General features: G+C 37.6%; 1 protein-coding gene across 1 annotated transcript in view; it reads left to right on the forward strand.

The window, feature by feature from the left end:
- Positions 1–20,992, forward strand: part of LOC129777137 (echinoderm microtubule-associated protein-like CG42247) — a 149,861-nt gene that overhangs the window by 110,194 nt on the left and 18,675 nt on the right. The window contains exons 3-5 of the mRNA XM_055783219.1: positions 8,413–8,598; positions 14,031–14,542; positions 14,615–14,764. Of these exons, the coding sequence (XP_055639194.1) occupies positions 8,413–8,598; positions 14,031–14,542; positions 14,615–14,764 (848 nt within the window). The remainder of the gene's footprint in view (positions 1–8,412; positions 8,599–14,030; positions 14,543–14,614; positions 14,765–20,992) is intronic.

The raw sequence follows: 20,992 nt of genomic DNA on the forward strand, positions 1-20,992 counted from the left end.
GAGAGTCAAGATCCAAAGAGAATCAACCGACATATAGTCATTTCCCTAGAATCAGTTCCTGAAATGTTACCGGTACAGTTTATCTGTTGAGTCGTTTCATCACGTCGGAAATATTCACTTAGAAACAACCAAGATAAATCCATTTTCGTAAAATCAGTCCCAGATATGTTGCCATCACTGTTTTGGAAAAATGGCCCATCCATTTCATCGTATTAACACGTGTTGGCTATCCTTATTCTTCTGGAAATGGGCATATTTCAGTTGTTTCCTGACTTATTTTGATTTTGAGGAGTTATCTCTATATTAATATATATTATATTAGTTATCTCTATATGAAAGTTGAGAAATTTTAGCTAGTCTCACTATCTAAACATACTTCTGAAAGTGTGCACCCTGGAGCAATGAATTTTGCGCGTCTGATACGCTTGTTAGTAGAGTAGCAACTGCCGGTTTGTTGCTAGAAAAGCACAATTCATCGCCCTAGGTTCTTACAGTTTTTTCACTTGGGTATATTGATACTTATCTACGATTGGAGTCACATTGTTATTGGTATGGTTAAAATGGTGCCTCGCCACTACGTTTGGTGCTTGTTACTGACGGCTTGGTTTAGGGAGCACTGAGGAAATGTATGGGAAAACGGGAATGTTTTCACTTTTCGTCATTTGAAGCTATTGAGCGACTGGGAAATCGTAATTTACAACATAAGAAACACATCATTAACACTCCTATACTCGCGCATAGGTCTGAGAGACCGAGAAACCAATAATTCGTTAATTTCTCAGAAAATATCGACACTACGACATTGCGATTCTCTCTAGCTTCGTCATTCGTCATTCGTCGTCGTATATCGTATCGCATATGTTGGTAAAAAGGAGACGCGTGTCACTTTTTTAACACTTTCGGTCTGAGACACCGACGCGAGTATAGGAGTAACTTTTTTCGTATTCTAGAATATCAATCGTAAGTGACAATCGATTCATACGTTTTTATGCTATTTTATAGCTCTTTATACTTTCATGAATTATATTCAGTTGCTTTATTTCAATTAATAACTGGAAAAAAGTAGAATTTCGTTATTTGTGTTGGAGTATCAAAAATTACACTGTTTTGAGGAGGCTGAACTTGATGACTATTACTGAATGCGAACGAAGAAAACATATTTTCTGGATGTTTTTTCATTCAATTACACGCTATTCTTCAAATAAATACCAATGAAGCCTAAAAAATACACAATAGCAATATTACAGAGAAACTCAAATTTCGGTCTGTGACACCATGCGCGAGTATACGAGTTATGATTTTTCACGCGAGTACAGGAGGGTTAATGAAGACGATTTGGAGTAGTGGTTTACATCCGCTAAACATCACGCACACACACTGTGCGCTATTTTATACGTGTGAGTAATTTTTGTATTCGATACAAAAAATCTAGCTCACCTGTAGCGTATGTCAAACCACGTTGAACTCGAACATCGATGCATGCATAATGATACATGGGAGAGAGAGAGAGGAACGAATTCGTTTTGGAGGAAGTCACTTCAAAATGCAATGAAGACAATTTGACTGGGAAGAATGAAATGATATAGTCGAGTCGGTAGATGGAAATAGCGACTGACTGTTTAGTCGTTTTGGCGGAGAAACTGCGTGAAGAAGCCAAAAGTTATTTCCGACTGAATACGGATACAGTCAGTCAGATAGTCAGCTGACTATCCTCAGTTCACTATGACTATGCCGAGCCCTGGTTCAAACACGGAAGATGAAAATTATTCCAATTCGCCGGCCACGATTCAAGAACGAATTGTATATTGATTTTATTACCAATCTGACCGGACTATTTTTGCTTGATTTCAGTCCTTTTTGCCACGATTGAACGAATTCATATATTAAACGTGCAAAAGAAAAATACAAATGTTTGACCTCCGTATAGTTGTTTGCTAAATCCAATGGTCATACATATACACACTTGTGGAAGAGTTGTTAACTGTAAACTATAAACTAATCGATGGCCTTGTGTCCATTTTTTACAGTTACAGTTTCGGGAATATTTTTTATAATATATGGGCTGAACAATATCGACAAGAAAGCAAATCGCAGGAAGTTCCTAGAAATCCTTTTATATCATATTTTTGTGCCCTATCAAAAAACAGGCATTAATTCTTAGTTTAGCAAGAATACACAGACAAAGTACATTAGAAATATGAAAACTTGAAATTCCAAAACCTTTATCATTTGATACATACAGTGGAACCTCGATTATCCGTGAGCGGATGATCCGTGACGCGGTTCATCCGCGAAAGCGAATTCCATAGTAATGCTATGGACTTTCCCGGAAATTATCAGTGAGGTGTAGGATTTTACATTTTTGTTTTGGTCATGACTTTCACATTATTTGACTTCTGGTGTACACAACCTTATAGATGGATAGTTTAATGATTCCTTTATTGATGAAACATAGTTAGCATGCTGAAATATTGTGTTTGCATCTCTTTTTTAGTCATTTATTGCATTATCCGCGATTTTCATGATCCGCGGTGACCTAGCCAGACTATTCCGTGGATAATTGGGGTTCTACTGTATCTAGAAGATCGTTATACATTCTTCTTTCCGAAAAAAAGACCCGAAAACATGCTACAACTGTATAAAATGTAAAAAAATGTGTTTGTCTCGAGCATGCAGTTATAGTATATTCTGATTCTCACCCCAATGAAACCACAATCGATTAATACGATTATATGTTATTTTATAGCTCCTTATACTTTCATGAATTATATTCAGTTGCTCTCTTTTAATTAATAACAGGAAAAAAGTCGAATTTCGTTATTTGTGTTGGAGTATCAAAAATTACTCTATTTTTTGGAGGCTGAATTATGTGACAATTAAAACTGAATAAAGACGAAGAAAATATATTTTCTGGAGCTTTTTCATTTAATTATACACTCTTCTTTAAATAAATGCCAATAAAGTCTGAAAAATACACAATAGCAACATTACAGATAAATTCAACTTTCGGTCTGTGGCTCCTTGCGCGAGTATACGTGTTATGATTTTGCACGCGAGTACAGAAGGGTTAAATTGTACTTCGCTACTGTTTTGCTAGTTGTTTATTATTGACAGCATGGGTAGACAAGCACGTTCTTCTTCTTCTTTCTTTGTTTTTAAGAGGCTTTAAACTTGGAAGTTCATTCGCCTCTAATAAGCACGTTCGCTGCAAGAATTGTAATAAATATTAAACCTATATCATAAAAATGTGACCTAACCTGCCCTTACTGAAAGACGTTGGCACCGATGAATTTATATTCACCTATTATCCTATCAAGAAGGGATGCCGATAGCATCGCAATAATCGACTTATGAAAAATATAGCAAATCATTACTATAGATTTAGACGCAAAAATGAAAATATCAAAAGGGTACAATTATACTCTGGAAATCGTAAATTGAAGCAATTAAGGCGTTAATAAATTTCTCCTTCATAATCGCGAGGATTCACTGTCATTTTCCTTCAGAGTATAACCATAGCTCCAAACATTTCTAAAGCTGCAATTCCATCGAGGCAACTTGCTGTATGTACGAGTCAATTGTTGTTGCCTCTTGGGATGCATCATTTTTCTACATAATCGGTCTTGTCGAGTAGTGTTGACCCCATCGGTCAGCGGATCGGTGCGGCGTGTGAAATGAAATATTGGAGAATCTACATCATTTATTGATGATTATCATAATTCACCAGAATTATGGAACAAAAAATTGTAAGGGGTTGTATCTAAGACACGACCGCATATTTTCGACGTAGAACTACGCAACTAAATTATGCAATCCACTTGTTTACCACTTCGAATATTATTTTAGAATGCATCTAAATGTTTGTAATAGATTATGTTCTTCGTTACAAATAAATTTGATGAACGTCCTTTTTCGTTTGATATGATGCCTAGGACTACCAAAATATTTGAACGGAAAAATTGTCAAACGATTATTGTTTTTTACATTTCCCTCTGAAATTATTGCACATCTCATGTTCACGTAGTTCTCGATCCGCGAAAGTTCATTCACCTCTAGTATTTGAAATGGTGATTTTCCCAGTCTTCTCAGTTTAAAAGTACGTTTTAGGGAAACATATTCCGGTCTGCACAACGACAAGCGAGTACAAAAGCACTCAACACCAAAAAATACCCCCGACTTGCATGTTTTGACGAAGCGGATTCCCCCAGGCACATTGATTTTGAAGTCCGTTTTAGGGAAGCACAGCTCGGTGGGAACAAAATATCCCCGTCTTGCACGTATATTTTCCACAGGTACATCGATTTTGAAGTCTGTGTTGGGGAAACCCTAAATCGGGCCAATCAAAACTTGGCAGTTAGGGCGTTTAGATAACGCTTGACATTTTACAGTTATTCAACTGTCCGTCTAATGAAAAATAACATTTTATCAATGGTGATAGACGCGTAGAAATATTTCCTATCAATTGATGGAAACATCTCTCCGATGTGTTAAGAAATGTTCGAGTTATAAGCATTCGAAATACGGGTAGGGTTAGCACACAAATCGGCAGAACAAATGTATGGAAAAAAAAGGAAGTTCTTCCATTTTTCATGAATTTAAACCATTTAGAGAATAGAGAATTGTAATGTATAGCATATCAAACAAATCTTAGAGAATTTCCGATTCGATTGGTATGCAAATCATGAGAATTCGTTCACAGTGAAAATATTTATTAAAATTAACTTTATTTCATAAAAACGTGACCTGTTTTCTGATTTGGCACCCTTCCTGAAAGACGTAGTTCTACGTCAAAAATGATTGATTATAAGACAATACCATCAGAAGAGGTATGTTGTACCAGTTAGTGATTACACACTGACCGAGGTGGAATACAAAAGAAAAAAATGCGCAGGTATCAACAAGTATCAAATTAAATGTTATTCACTGTTACCTCGGTGGACGATAACAGATAGCCACAGGGATTTCATGTATTCTTTCAGTGGTCAAGACTGACAGTGGTTCCTCTTTGGCTCCAACTTGACTTGTATCTTAAAGGGTGTGTCACATCAAATTGCATCACGGAAAAAACGCTGTAGAAATTTAATTTTTAGGAATTATATCTTCAGCTTTCGCATATAATCAGATATGAGTGTATAGATCACGTTGGCCATGCTTCACTGTCAATTTTTCGTAAATTTGGAAAATGTCGTCGAACGAAAAAGAGCGTCGTGAATTAATCCTGTGCACTCATTTCGAGAATCCGGAGTTGTCATATTGGGACATCGGTAAGATGCTGGGAAGAACGGCAAAAATGGATGCTCCGTCAGTGAAAAAGATCACAAGCGCGTAGTTAAGCAGTTTAGACGTGATCCGAGAAGTTCGGTCCGGGATGTCGCCAATAAGCTGAATTTGTCAAGTTCATTCGCCAGCGGACCAAGCAGCGGGAGGGCCTGCGTACATACAAGGTTCAGAAGGCTCCTAACCGCGACGAAAGGCAAAACATGGTGGGGAAGACGCGAGCCCGGAAGCTGTACACCGAAATGCTGACGAAGCCGCATTGCCTGGTAATGGACCACGAAACCTACGTCAAAGCGGACTTTCGTCAGCTGCCGGGCCTGTTGTTCTTTTCCGCAGAGGACAAATTCAGCGTTCCGGAGGAGATTCGCAAACAGAAACTATCCAAGTTTGCCAAAAAGTACATGGTGTGGCAAGCGATCTGCTCTTGCGGAAAGCGGAGCGCCCCCTTCGTGATGACCGGCACGGTAAACGGGCAGGTTTACCTTAAGGAGTACCTACAGAAGCGCTTACTACCACTATTGAAGCAGCAGGAGGGCCCGACCATCTTCTGGCCGGATCTCGCTTCGTGCCACTATTCAAAGGACGTGTTGGAGTGGTACGAAGCCAACGGGGTCACCTTCGTGCCAAAGGAAATGAACCCGCCCAACGCGCCGGAGCTTCGCCCAATATTTCTCTGTTTTCAATATTTCTGAAGCAGGCCCTCCGGAAGAACCCAAAAGTTGTCAAATCGGAGGCGGACTTCAAGAGAAAATGGATTTCTGTTCAAGAAAAACTACAACCTGACGTTGTACAGAACCTTATGAACGGGGTAAAGAGGAAGGTGCGAGCATACGGGCTTGGGCTCGAAGTATGAATAAAAAGAAAATGCCAAAAGTTGTTTAATAGTTTTTATTTTACTGTCTAAAATTTTCAAAAGGATCGGTCTACTGGGCGAATTTCTACAGCGTTTTTTCCGTGATGCAATTTGATGTGACACACCCTTTATTCACGATATCACATTTACCATGGCTTGAAGCTAATTTAAACTCGATCGGATCAGTAGGACCTAAAACAGTTCAAATTTGTTTAAATTTAAATTAACATCATTATTGGAATATTTAAAATATGTAGACTCGACCCTCACTCAAACAGTTTTCTGAAAATTTCCTATTATTTCCATTGAAACCTCATCATTATTATATTAAATCATTATTAGACATAGTTTTCATTCAAAAACTTTTGAAATTATTATCACCTGTGAAAGTAGACGTTATTTTTCGAGTGGAAACTTTTCATCCAATGACCAGGGGAATAACAGTCAACAGATCATGGACTTGTCAGCTTGTTTATAAGATCAAAATCTAATGATTTAATGTAAAGTATTCGCTGATAAAACAAAGTTTGGAAGCGATTGAGTGCTTACGGTGGCACTCATTTCTCTCACTTATGCTAACAAATTCTGCCATTGTGAATGTCAAATTAAGTTTTGACAGCTGCTTTGCTCACATATGTTTTGGCTCATCTTTGATCTTTGTCTGTTCCAATCCAGCAGCTACTATTGAGATGATTGAACTTTGGTTTCCACATCATAACCACCGAAATGATTTTGCTCTCGGATTTCATATCAAGCAAACCAGCTGTGTGTGACATCAGCATCAAGGAAGACTGTTGATCTCTCGCTAACTGGAGCGGGACGGTGGAATAGAAACCGCGAATAGCTTCTTTTATACCCGACAAACTGCAAACGGGCGGAGCTTAAATTAGTCTCCTCAGTGTACGTAAAACGAGCACTACATTTGCATTTCGAACGAGCGATTCACACTGTGTGCGTTATTTTTTTTGCTGCGACAACAATTTTGATGATTTTGATATCGATTATGTTATTAAGAGTATTCGCTACGAACAAGAGCAGTTGTCATAGGTTAATTAGTTAAAAAATAGCGCTTACCGAGCATTTAAATTATCCAGTAACGAAAATATTACAATCGTAAATTGATTCCGTTTTGTGTGTAGAAACCGAAAGCCAAACAAACTTAATGCTACTGCATTAAACTAACAGAACAAAGATTTTGGGTCAGCGTAAATAGTTCTATGAACATCCTACGCTACTAAAATGGGATCCAACAAGCTAGCTTACAATCAGTTCATTAACATCTTCCTTCCGATTACAGTACTAATTATTTCACTTCTCGTTAAGCCACCGATCCCATTCCGACCAACCGTTTAAGATTCGCAACTAGATTCAGTACACTGGCCAAGAAACGGCGAGCTGAAAACTTCCAACCCAACAACTTTTTTTGCGTTTTCTAATGTTTTCCTCCCCTGCAAAACAATCCGTTCCGTGGTAAGTTATTACCGCACGTGCAAACAACTTTCTTCGGGTCAGTCAGGTCACCAGCCACAAGCGTTGGGTTGAGGACTATGGGGATACGTGTACGGTGCAGTGACATACTTGTGTCCCCATTTCTGCTGCTGCTGCTGCGAAAAGCAGCCGTAATTTACTGCCATACATGGGTACTATATTACTCCCCAGCTCTCTGCCCCTGGCACGAGTTCTAAGCTATTAGAAAATATCGATCCAAGTCTTTCCTGCAAGAAGTCTAACAATTGGACATAAAAAGTAGCGGTTTGTTTTTTCTACCCAAACCAGCCTAAATTGCGACGTTTATGGAAACGATTTTTACTAATGCCCATTCGTATCGAAAATTTGCGTGTCACGAGTCCCATCCACATCCTCTCTCTCCTTTGTGTGATATGTTATGAGTCTCACATTCAATTACCCTCCGACGTGTCCAATTACTGGGTATTTAGACGTTTATTCCGTGCCCCTCAACAAGGCGCAACGGTTGCGTGTGCTCAGACCGTGAGATTCTAGTTTCAGTTGGCGTGAATTTCAATTTCAAGAGCAAACACGCTGTGGAAAGTAAGTATTAGCCAAACTGCCACCTCAAGGCCATGCCGTTGAGAAGGAGGGCCGCAGGATCGCTCCGTTCACAGGAATTGAACCTTCTTCGTCGCGCCGAAGACTTGGTGTGTGGTGCTGTCAATTATTCCGTGAAACGCATCCTTGCAACTGTACTAATATTTGTTTTTTTTCTCTGTATTTTCTATCTTTCTGATCCATATAATCTGATCCACGAACGATGAACACAACAGCCCGCTAGCTATGGTAAGAAAAATGGCGTTTGGTACGCCTCGCCGGGAAATCAGGGCTGGGGTGGCGCGAGTCGCCTGAGCCGAAAGCCGTCGGTGACCGAAGTGGACAACATGCCCTCGGGCAGCCTCAAACCGAGCGCCGGACGGGTCATCCGGATTATCAACAGCCATGATCATAGTGTTCAGGTGAGTGCGAGGTATAATTGTAAGGTAATACGAACAGAGATCCGATTAGCAGTGTTGGACAAGGCATTTGTAACAAATTGCTGTTACAAAAATAGTACTGAAGTCTAAAATTACTCATTTGTTTGATGATTGTTGCACACACTGTCGCCAAATTCTGACTGCATGTATTATTTAAAGGTTCGAGCTGTTCTATACTGTCAAATGTCTAGAATTCAAGATTGTAATATAATTAGCAAAAAAATCACCCGATAGTTGCCGAGGAGTGAGGCATAGTTAGAATATTGAAACGCGAGCGAAGTATCATTTCTTTTCAGGCAACAGTCCAACAGAGATTTCTTTTGGAACAGTTTCATATTTGACTACGGTACTCCCAATCATGAAAACCTGCAGACACTTCCAATACTTCTTTGATGATTATTAGATTGAAAATGAACATTGCTTTAGACAGATATAGATTGTTTCTTCTATCGATCAGCTCAGTAGCTTCTGATTCTACAGCTTTATCGCCAAAGTAGATATATTGAGGCTTATTTAAGTCGTAGTTGAACTTCTCTAGATTATTGGAAAATACTCTCTAGATTCATTGGAAATTTTATAATTATATTGCAATATATGGAGTGCACAAATCGATTGGTGCTAAAATATGAAAAATCCCTCATGAAATGCTCAAACAAAAAGCACTCAATATTGGGCAATTTTGGTGACGCAATTCCCCGCCAAATCAGCCAACCGTTGGTCTGACCTTCTCCGATTTTTTTTTTTGAAATTTTGTACATATGGTGTCATCCAAAATTACTGATTTTTCATAAAGGCCATGTAGAAAAAAAGGAACCTTTTTCAAAAAATCGTAACTCGACATTAAGATGTTGTTGATGAGTTGAGATGAGTTGTTGGAAAATATACTGTTTAAAATATTAAGGTAAATGATTTTGGTTTGTCCAGTCGAAAATATGATCATGGCTTGTTCACTTTTTCGAATGCTCTAATTCAGCACACCTTGTATTCGAATGTATTCGAATGTTTCAAAACATATAAATAAAATTGTCTTTTTCATGATTCACAATAGTTTTATAGTATATTTTTACGGAATCACATGTTTTGAACGATTATAAAATACACCATCTATTGGGGTCAATGCGCCTCTCATTCGAGCTAAGTTTTAATCGATCACCAGATGATTATTTCGCACATATTCAGACCTTTTCTGGAGCATAACACTTACAAATATTGTAAGCAACATTCTCGCACATCATTTGTATCAGATTAACATAGTTAAACCATTAAATTAACGCATTTTGATGAATTCAATTCTGATCATGAGTTGTCCAATTCAATAATGTTGTTTTGTCCACATGATTTCTATGGCGCGCTGCAATTTGGTTATTGTGTTCTTCGCGCATAGCAGAAATGAAGATTCTTTATGTTGACTTTTGAAATGCCCAGGGAAATGCAATATTCTGAAGAAAGCCAAATTATGAATGGATCATTATGATGACAGTAAACTTAAGCAATGATAAATGCAACATCTACTAGAGAATTCGAATGTTTTCATTCAAAAATGGTGATTTAGAAAGCCGAACAAACCATGATCATTTTTTGGACAAACCATGATCAGAGGTGGTCAATCAATGATCATAATTCCTCTTTGAGGAAAATCGTTAAAAAATATAAAAATTTGAATAATTTCCACGCCTTATGGTAGTATTAGCAGCTAGAAACTTGGGGCTTTTCAACAAACCCAAACTCGTATCGATTATATGTGATTTTCATGAAGAAACATCGATTTGCATTTACTAGTTGCGTAAAAACGCCCCAAATCGGAACAAAACAAGATGTCATGTCAAAAGGCTCACCCTTCGATATGTTTTAATATATTTTTATTAAAAAAAACTCTTTCAATTCAACAAATTTTGATATATAGTGGAGCAGTGATTTTTTTTTTTAATTTATGAAACCTCAATACTTCGAGAAATCGTAACAATTTATGAAAATCAATATGAAAAATTGAATCTACATGTGATTCTACATGAAAAACTAAAATGAAAATATTGCTTGTGTTTTTATCAATAAATTCAATTGCTTAGCAATATTTTTAACGGGGTATTTAAAATATTATTTTCTCTGAATATTTTAATAATTTTGCCAGACATCATATTTGAGTAAGACATCTTGATTTCAATTTACGATTTTGTGAACAAAATTTCCATTTTTTGCATGTACCCTTATGAAAAAGCAGACGTAAATAAAAAAGATCATATGATAATAAAAATTGTGATTTTCGAGTAGCTGACACCAAAAGGAGTGTATTGAAAAGTAGTCTTAAACATTTAACTCATTATTACACAAACGGGTGAACTATATTTTGTCGTGTAATCAGAGCACGCTTTGTTTACATGTCAAAAACAATACAAGTGAAATACAAGTCATTTAGTTGCGGTCATAAAGTTATTTTCGAAATGTTGCGGATTGATTTGGAAACTAAAAAGAAAATTCTGCACAATTGATGCACCGAAAAGGGTGTTACATACCACAAAATAGCGAATAAATTCAAAGTTTGTCCAGAAAGTGTTAAACGCAAAGATCAGTAATGAGTGTTCTTTCGAAGATCTCAGCAGAAGTGGACGAAATTATATTCGGAAAAACAGGTCTGCATCTATTCTTGATTTGCCCAAGAAGTTCAAAACCAGTGTTGGGATGATTCAGCGGATTAAACAGAGACATGGTCTAAAGACCTATAAAAAGCAAAAAGTGGCCAAACAAACACCGGAGCAGCAAGATCGCACTAAAACACGAGCTCGAAAGCTATATGAGCGTATTTTGAACAACCCCAACTATACTATAAATGCTCAAATTTATCTGGAAGGATGCTTGAAGAAGAGATTGCTTCCACTTTATAGAAAGCACGAGGTTCCTCCTCTATTCTGGCCAGATTTGGCATCGGCACATTATGCCAAATACACTCTCCAATAGATCAGGAAAAAAAAACACCATGTTCGTCAAAAAAGACCTCAATCCACCTAACTGTCCTAATTGAACGTTACTGGGCAATTGTCAAGACCAAGTTCAAGGAGGAAGGTACAGTATCTAAAAATATGTCAGTGTTCAAGAAGAATTGGTCTTAAGCGCCCAGAAAGTGCTCAAACACTACTGTGCAGAATTCGATGAATGGAGTTGAATCTAAGGTTCGGTATTTTTTTAGAAATCAATAATAAGCTTGATTTTTTCGTTTCATTGCTATGTAAACTTAATATTCTTCAATGAAATTCACTTTTGTAAATACTTTTTGAAAGTTTTCAGTTTTATTTTGATGTTTGAAAATTTAAGACTACTTTTCGATACACTTCTTATGTGTAGAAGGATTTTTTTCATCAAATATGATCCTCTGTCACCTCCTGAAAGACTTCGGATTTTTTATATGATAAAGGAATTTTATGACTTTAAGGAGATGGAACAAAAATTAAATTCTTCTTTTACATTCAAAAATCGAAAAGTATACGTATAGAACAATTTTTTCCTTGACTCGATTACAGGATTGGATTATATACAGTGAAAAGAAATCGGTGACTGTATATAATCGAGTCCGCCCTGTACCGTAAACAGGGGACAAATTGAGCACGATTTTCAGAAAAATGTAAATATTTCCGAAATGTATTGTTTATATGATACCAAATTATTTTTGGAACCAGTACTGGTGACAAGGTTACAAAACGTTATGAAATGTTTTGTTGGAAAAACTCCTTAAGCGCTTGAAATGGTCACCAATGAGCTTGACAAACCATGAAGTTCGATGTGTCGCATGATGGAATTTGGTTCTGGTCATAAAGTGGTCACTTCCTTCGGAAAACCTGATCCGGAACATATTCGGGTTACGTCAATGAGGTCATATAGGCTTCAATTCATCACATTCTAGTTTTGAAAAAGAATAAAGTTTAATACTCCAAATGACGGGTTTCATGTTATTTTGGGTTCCGGAATTTATGGCCACTGAACGTGTTCCCGCTTTATCTCCAGAACTCGTGGATCGATAATGTTTTAAAACTTTAAAGGGTTCTCCAATGAAACAAAATGGAGTTTCAAACGAAACTTGTCGCGTCCAATTCGGCTCAGCCGTTTCCGACCAGACATAAGTTGTCGGAGTAAGGAAAAAAGTTAAAGTCTCGTTAAAGATCGTCTCCTATGTTTCAAACTCACCGGGCAATCTGTGGAACACAGGATTGCTCGCGAGAACGTCACCTTGGCGGCTTGGAGTTGATCTGTTGGAATTTTTCCTTCTTAATTCGGGTATTTGCTACATTCGAATGAATGTTACATTCGGGTGAATGTGCTTCGGGTAAACGTGTTTCGGGTGAATGCGACACAGCATTTTCTTTGAAATCAACTTGGGTAACTAACTCGTCATTGATTTTGTATACAATTTCATCACAATGGACAATATTTTGGTGAACCTTGTTGAGACAAGAGGAAATATTTGCACGCTCTTGCAAATACTTTCTAATTGAACAAAATGTGGAAATAATAAGCTCCGGTGCTCGGTTGATGAAAGAGATCGAATTCTATTTCGGTACATTTTTTATACCTACTTGCCGTAATTTTATCAGGGTTACAATATTCATTATCCTGAGCCGTCAACAACAGTAAAGGCTCCTCTGCTCCGATTTCACAACATTGCAGTTGCATCACCGCCTTTTCTTATTATTCAATATCAGTTGCAAATACTCTGTCCAATACTGTATGGGAGCATTTTCACGTTCCAGCACAATTGAACTCGTGTACCAGTTGCCCCCCGTTGAGACGGAAAATGTTCCTCTCTGGAACGTGACCGCGCGAGTCCGCGCGACACGTTAGCGTACGGTCTAGTCATGTGCCGAGCAGGAAGCAGTCCATCAAGAAATTTGCATGTCGACGCGTCTCCTCATTAGGTATTCAAACAGGATGCAGTCTCGGAAGGGCTCGCTGCGGAGCAATGCCGGAGATGTGAGCCCGGGTTTGTCCCCCGCTATGTATACATAATATCGATTACGGTGCTCTGTCCGCGTTATACCTCGCGTTCTAGAGGGGGAAAATCAAACGAATAGCCTATTGGAACATGGTTTTATGGTAATGAGTTTCTCCGAGAAGGAATTCGAACGCTCGCTTTCGGTGGGTATCGGAGAATTTTCATTGACTTATTGCCACCTTCCAGAAGGATACTCGCATCACCTAATGCCATATGATATGGCTGGAGCTCGACTTTTCGTAACCTTGAACCGTCGGTTGCGCAGCCAGAAGTTACGAGCTGCTGGCGGAAGAAGCAAGACAATAAATAAAGTTTTACGATACGAGTTCACACATTCCGCAGCGGTTATGCATGAATAGGACATGCATAATGCATGCGGTGCTTTCACGTGGCGTCAATTATATAAATTATTCTTTTTTTCCGTCCCGAATCCCAGTGCCGTGTGCTGCTTAACCTCCGCACTTCACAACCCTTCGAGGAGGTCCTGGAGGACCTTGGCCAAGTGTTGAAAATGATAGCCGCCAAAAAGATGTACACCAGCAATGGCCAAGAGGTGCGCAGTTTCTCCCAGCTACGCAACGAGTTCGCCGAGGTCGACACGTTCTATCTGAGTAACACACCCTCGCTGCCCCTGGGGGCCCTAGGTCCTGGAGCAATACCTCCCTCGCCAGCCCGTCGCTCCCGCTCGCGGCTGGGCGGTTCGATGCCGGATGATTTATCCAAGACCACAGCGCGCCAGCGGGCACGCAGCAAAAGTAGACCCCGGGCACTGTACGCCCCGGAGAATGAACTGGTACGAGCCTCGTCCGATTATCCACTGCTGGACTCGATGAAGGAGGAACCCACCCGCATCACGATACGGGGACACCGCCGGACCTTCTATCCACCGATGCATCATCCACCAGTTGACAATGCTCCGCCGGATAAGAAACTAACCTTGTTCTGGGTGTAAGTAATTGATGCAGGCTTTCAACTTGAAAATGAGTGATGATCGATCGCTGTTTTTCGTTCTTCTATCAGACATGGTTACCGCGGAATAGATTCGAAGAGAAATCTTTGGGTACTACCATCGGGAGAGCTGCTGTATTACGTTGCCGCCGTTGCCATTCTATACGATCGAGAAGAGGAAGCTCAGCGGCATTACACCGGTCACACCGAGGATATCATGTGGTGAGTGAATACAAACATATACATAGTTTATCCCATTACAAAGTTTATCCCATTACAAAGGTTTGAGCCAGATGAGTTATTTTGAAGATTATCCATAAGAATTTGAATTATTAGTATCGAATTTAACCAGTAAGCAAGATAAAAGAGAAACAAAATTGGTTGGTAATGTCTTGATAACCTGCAAGCCTGCATAGATGATGCGCACATGTCATGACAAGGGGAACCTTTAGTTCACTTCCAACTTTAATTTCAAAGTGATAGCATTTCTGGGTCACCACCACCATTATCTACCCTTGATAACTCATAAAATCAACATTGCTTGCGTGTAATTCAATCATACACAAACTCTTTCCACCAAACGGTATGTAACCCGACCCGGCACACCTTTTAATCGAGCCTCCACTGGATTTGAGAACGACCAGTTCAAATTGCACTGCGGTGTGTTTTCTATCATTTACACCGGAAAGTCACAGCCTAAAGTATGAGGTCACCTCAAGAGATATATCATTGATGTACGAACATTTAAAAGCGTTTTTCTCGAAACCATGTTTTTTTCAGCTGGTGTAATCGATATTTCTGCATTTTCTCGACCGATTTGGCTGAATTTTTTTTTCAACATGTAAAAATGAATTATCTAAACATTACATAGCCGTATTTTGATATATGATTGAGTTTTTCGACTTTTTATGAGCTTCCAAACCGCGATTTTTGTTAAAAATGAATTAACAGAACTTGGGAATATCTCAATTTGACTCAAAGTTATTGATATTTCTTCCCAAAAAATACGCTCTCTTCAATTGCTTGCCGTTCTTTCTGGGGCAAACATAAAAAATGTTTGTTGACGGAATTTGAAAGAAAAACTTCACTCTATATAATATGTGATTTTCAAAGATATGTTATTTTTCGTATTTGAGTAAATTAAAATTGAAATCATGAGTTTTTGGGTGAAAACCCATCAAAAACTTTGAACAGGATTAAGATATTGACGAATTCTGCTTCGCAAAATGTTGGTATTGATAAGCTCTAAAAGTCGTACGAAGACAATTTTGATGTAGAATTTTAAATATAAAAGTTAGAGTAAAATGACCGGTTTTTTCATGGTTACCCTAATGTAACTTAGTTAAAATACAACTTTGTAAGAGATATTTATTCTTTAGATAAAAACTGTCTTCAACGTAGTTGTTACATATTATAGAGTGCTCATTTTTATGTTATCAAAAATAGAGTGACCAAAATTATTGATAACTTTATTATTTTTATAGATGGAGATAAACATAGTTCGACAATGTTGTAGCCCTAGTTATTTTAAACAACTTTGTAGAACAAAGCTTTTTTCTATCTTTTAATATAGTCGATTTAGCACTTTTTTCCTAAGTTGCATTAGGGCGACCATGAAAAATCGGGTTTTTCTGATCTAACTTTTATATTTCGAATTCTACATCAAAGCTGTCTCGGTACGACTTTTAGAGCTTATCAAGACCAACATTTTGCGGTGCAGAACTTGTCAATATCCTAATCCTACTAAAAATAATTGATGGTTTTTCATCCAAAAACTGATTTTATTTTTAATTTACTCAAACACGAAAAATAGCATAGTTTTGGAAATCACACATTATGTAGAGTGAACTCTGCTCTTTCAAATGCCGCCAATAAACTTTGTTTATGTTTGCCCCAGAAAGAATGACGAGCGATTGAAGAGAACGTATTTTTTGGGAAGAAATATCAATAACTTTGAGTGAAGTTGAGATATCGACAAGTTCTGCGTCGAAAAATGTTTGTATCAGTATGTTCTAAAAGTCGTTTGAAGACAGTTTGTATGTAGAATTTGAAATATAAAAGTTAGCGCAAAAAAACAGTTTTTTTAATGGTGACCCTAACTCAAGTTAGAAAAAGGGGCTATATCGGTTATTTCATGAAATAGAAAAAAACATTGTTCTACAAAGCTGTCTCAAATAACTGGAACTAATTTCCTATATTATTAACCTTAGAATTAAGGAAAAATGTATATATACTAGTAACAATACAGTAAGGAGTTCGGCTCCTTTAAACCTATGTAACTGAGCCTGAAAAATAAACGATTTAAATAAAAAAAAAACTGAAACATTGTAGAACTATGTTTACCTCTATCTATAGAGATATGAAAGTAAGATTTTTTATTTCATCGAAAATGTTAGTCACCCTATTTTTGCCAACATGGAAATGAGCGCTCGATCATATGTAACAACTTTGTCGAAGACAGTTTTTGTCTACAGAATAACTGTCGAGCTCTAAATGCTAATTTCCACTTAAATGCATCTCCTGGACCATTGTGCAATGTTAACATATAAAGACGTAATCCTACGTCAAAAGTATACTGATTTTGCTTGTGTGAATTTGGGAGTATTTTCGGGCTTATTGGTGGTTGGTGATTCGATTCCGATCGATCATTAAATTTCTACGAATTGGTAATTTGTACGAAACATTGGTTAGGAGTGGCGCCGTCGGAGACACGTTTCTACGTCCACGACAACGTAATCATTTCTCGTCAACAAAATCTCGGACAGTTCCTTGAAACTTCTTAAACCAGCTCTTTTATTAGCTTTCTGGACATAGAATTGTGAAACTCTTGCCACTTCTGGGTCTATGGCCAGATGTTCTCCAAATCGTTTCAGTACATCGCACATCGTGGATTCTGAATGAATAAACAACCCAGTCAACTCACGAGTCCGGGATTTAATTGTGGCCGCTCAGGATCGATTCGCGACGCGCTTGTCCGATGAAGCCATGCTGTAAACAAAACAACCTATTCTGACAACCAATGCCTACTGTGATCCGACACACTCTTAACGTAATTCAATGTTTTTTTTCCAAATTTTTACTCATAAAACAAATGAACAACGACATTTTTGTTTGTCAGCTGAATGAGCTGAATATGATACAAAGGCATTCCTTCGTTTCTCCATTCATGAACGATGTTTCTTCTGAACTATTCAGCACTGTGCTGCCGAGGAAACTACTTTCATTCACCTTCATCGACGTTGGTGAATCATAAATCTTCGAAGCTTGAATGGTCAACGTGGAGAAAGAGCATCTAATATTAATTCTCTCTTCTATTCGTTATAATAGCTACTAGTGGAAGGCATCCGATCTCAACCGTAAACTGAATTCATTCAGATTCAGTAACAAGCTCTGGATGTGCATGATTCGATGGAAGGAATGCTCATGAATCACATATACTACAAATTAAATATACAGCTTACAATCTTTGTTCGAGAGGCAAGAGAGTATAGACTCTCTTCGAAAGATGCTCACGATTTTTTAACGTTGTGAGTGTAGTTTATTCAGCGCGAACTGCTCGGTACTTAACCCTCCTGTACTCGCGTGCAAAATCATAACACGTGTCACAGACCGAAAATTGAACTTCTCTGTAATGTTTCCATTGTGTATTTTTCAAGCTTTATTGGCATTTATTTGAAGAAGATTGTATGATTGAATGAAAAACCCAAAAAAAATATGTTTTCTTCGTCTTTATTAGGTTTTAATAGTCATCTAATACAGCCTCCTCAAAACAGAGTAATTTTTGATATTCCAACACGAATGACGAAATTTGAATTTTTCACTGTGATTAAAAGTGAGCAACTGAATATAATTCAAGGAAGTATAAAGAACTAAAAAATAAAAACGTATTAATCGATTGTGATTTCATTGGAGTAAGAATAGCATAACTGCATGCTCGAAACAAACATATTTTTTACATTTCATTCAGTTGTTGCATGTTTTTCGGGTCTTTTATAATATCTAATATTCTTTGTCTCTGTATTCTTGGTAAACTAAGATATAATGCCTTTTTTTAGATGGGGCATAAAAAGATGATATAAAAAGATTTCTAGGAACTTCATTTTCTTTTTCTTGTTTTCTTGTCGATATTATCCATTATAAAAAATATACCCGAAACTGTAACTGTTAAAAATAATCATAAGCCACCGATTAGTTTATAGTTTACAGTTTACAATTCTTCCCCAAATGAAATTCTTTCACAAGTGTGGATATCTATGACCATTATATTTAGCGAATAACTATACGAAAGTCAAATATTTATATTTTGCTTCTGAACGTATGAATCTAACGACGAAAAGTTAATAGATGGATCCGTTCAATCCAGTTACAAAAGGGACTGAAATTAAATAAGAATAGTCCGGTAATGATCTTATGCTTTATATTCAATAAATATTCCATGCCACTAACATTAATTTATACATTTCATTCAACAATATTCTAGAATATGAAAAATGGCACTTGTCCAAAAAAGTAACTCCTATACTCGCGTCGGTGTGTCAGACCGAAAGTGTTAAAAAAGTGGCACACATCCCCTTTGTACCAACACATGCGATACGCTAAACGATAACGAACGACGAATAACGAAGCTAAAGAGAATCGCAAAGCCGTAGTGTTGATATTTTCTGAGAAATGAACGAATTATTGATTTCTCGGTCTGACAGCATTGGTAATGCGCGAGTATAGGAGTGTTAAGTGTGAGAGCTTCAATGAAAACGGGCTGTTTCACGGCTCTGAATTGTCAACGAGATTTCTATGATAAATAACACGTTCGAGAATACTTGTGTACCGGTGCCAGTCGAAACACATTTTCTTAACGAAAAATGATCCGTCCTGAACGAGAGTTGAACTCGATGCTCGAAGCCATCATTACACATTTTCTGCGGGAAAAAATAAACACATTTACAGCGATCAAATTATCAATGAAAGTCAAGTTCTCCGTATCACATTAATATTCTAAGTAAATTGTGACGAGTTATCTTGGTTATCAACGACTCATTCTCCATCCTAAGCTGTTGAAGCCATTGGAGGTATTGGGTTTCACCCGTTTTCGATGAAAGGTTACAATATTCATGGACAATATTTTAATTTACAATCAGGAACAACGATACAAATCGGGTGACAGCGTGATGCTCATGTTTTCAGTATCACTAACATAAAAAAATCCTTATTGTTAAGGTAATTCGTCCAACTTTGTAGGTTCACTTTTAAAGATTCCGTTGAAAATATTTAGGAGTTCTATTAGAAATCATTATGTAAGGGTTAGGACTATGTAACCTGACCATGTAAACAACATTTGAAAATAATTTTCATTCAATGTTTGAAAACTTACAACTGCATTCATGCTGATTCCAAAGAGGGTACACCTATTTGACTTTGTATCGTGCACAAAACAATAGTTTGTGATGTGAAAATCGCTTCAGTAAATTCTATTCTACCACAACGTATTTGTTTGTTTCATAAACTTCAATAGAATTCTTGAAAATACGGCACTAAAAGTACAGTTTAAAAACCCACGGTTTGTTTACATTTACATCATACAACCATAAAATCCGTTAGACGACGACTCTGTACCTTCTATGTCTCGAATTCTACATGTAAACAACCCAGCACAAGGATGCCAGATATGATGACATGTCTTCATTTTGTAAACAACTGAATTGTTGTGAGATATTTAATTTACATGTGTTTTCCTGAAAGCTTTATGATAAGCCACACTTTAGCACAATGATGATTCGGTTTTGGTGGTTTATACTTCCGATTGTAGGAACTTTGGTTCCTTATGATTTGAATCCAAAGGACGTTGAGCGTCGTTCCACGCTGCGAAGGATACGCTGTGCATTGGGATTTGACTAAGTGGGAAATTATTTATTATGAGCATTTAAACCGAACGACCTCTGAGGAACAGCGCGATTGAGCCGAAAAACTGACACAATAAGTGCGGAAGCACAAGAAAGACATGACATGACAACACCCGGCCTCACATTGCCAAACTATTACAAACATACTAGGAAAAACCTCAATGAAAAGTTCTACCCCACAAATCCTTTCCCCAGATATTTAGACGTCATATTATTACTTGTTCCGTTTGATGGCAGCCAGTCTGGCTGTTCAACAGTTCCGATCATATGAAAACATCAGAGAATGGCTTGATTCGTGGATAGTATCAAATGACGAAGACTTTTACCATAAAGGTATTCGAGCTCTGTCATAAAACTAGTAGCTAGCTAAAGATCACGAGTTCAATTCTCACTCCCGACATTCTTCCAGAAATGGAAGTAAAAGTGACGAACCAGCCAAATGAGTTGAAAGTCACTATAATACAGATAAAAAAAAAAAAAAAAAAAAAAAAAAACTAGTATCTAGTGATGGGGCATATTTTGGATCATCATTCTTCCACAATAAACATGCATT

This window comes from Toxorhynchites rutilus, chromosome 1 (assembly GCF_029784135.1).
Source record: "Toxorhynchites rutilus septentrionalis strain SRP chromosome 1, ASM2978413v1, whole genome shotgun sequence".
In the NCBI taxonomy this organism is placed as follows: domain Eukaryota; kingdom Metazoa; phylum Arthropoda; class Insecta; order Diptera; family Culicidae; genus Toxorhynchites; species Toxorhynchites rutilus.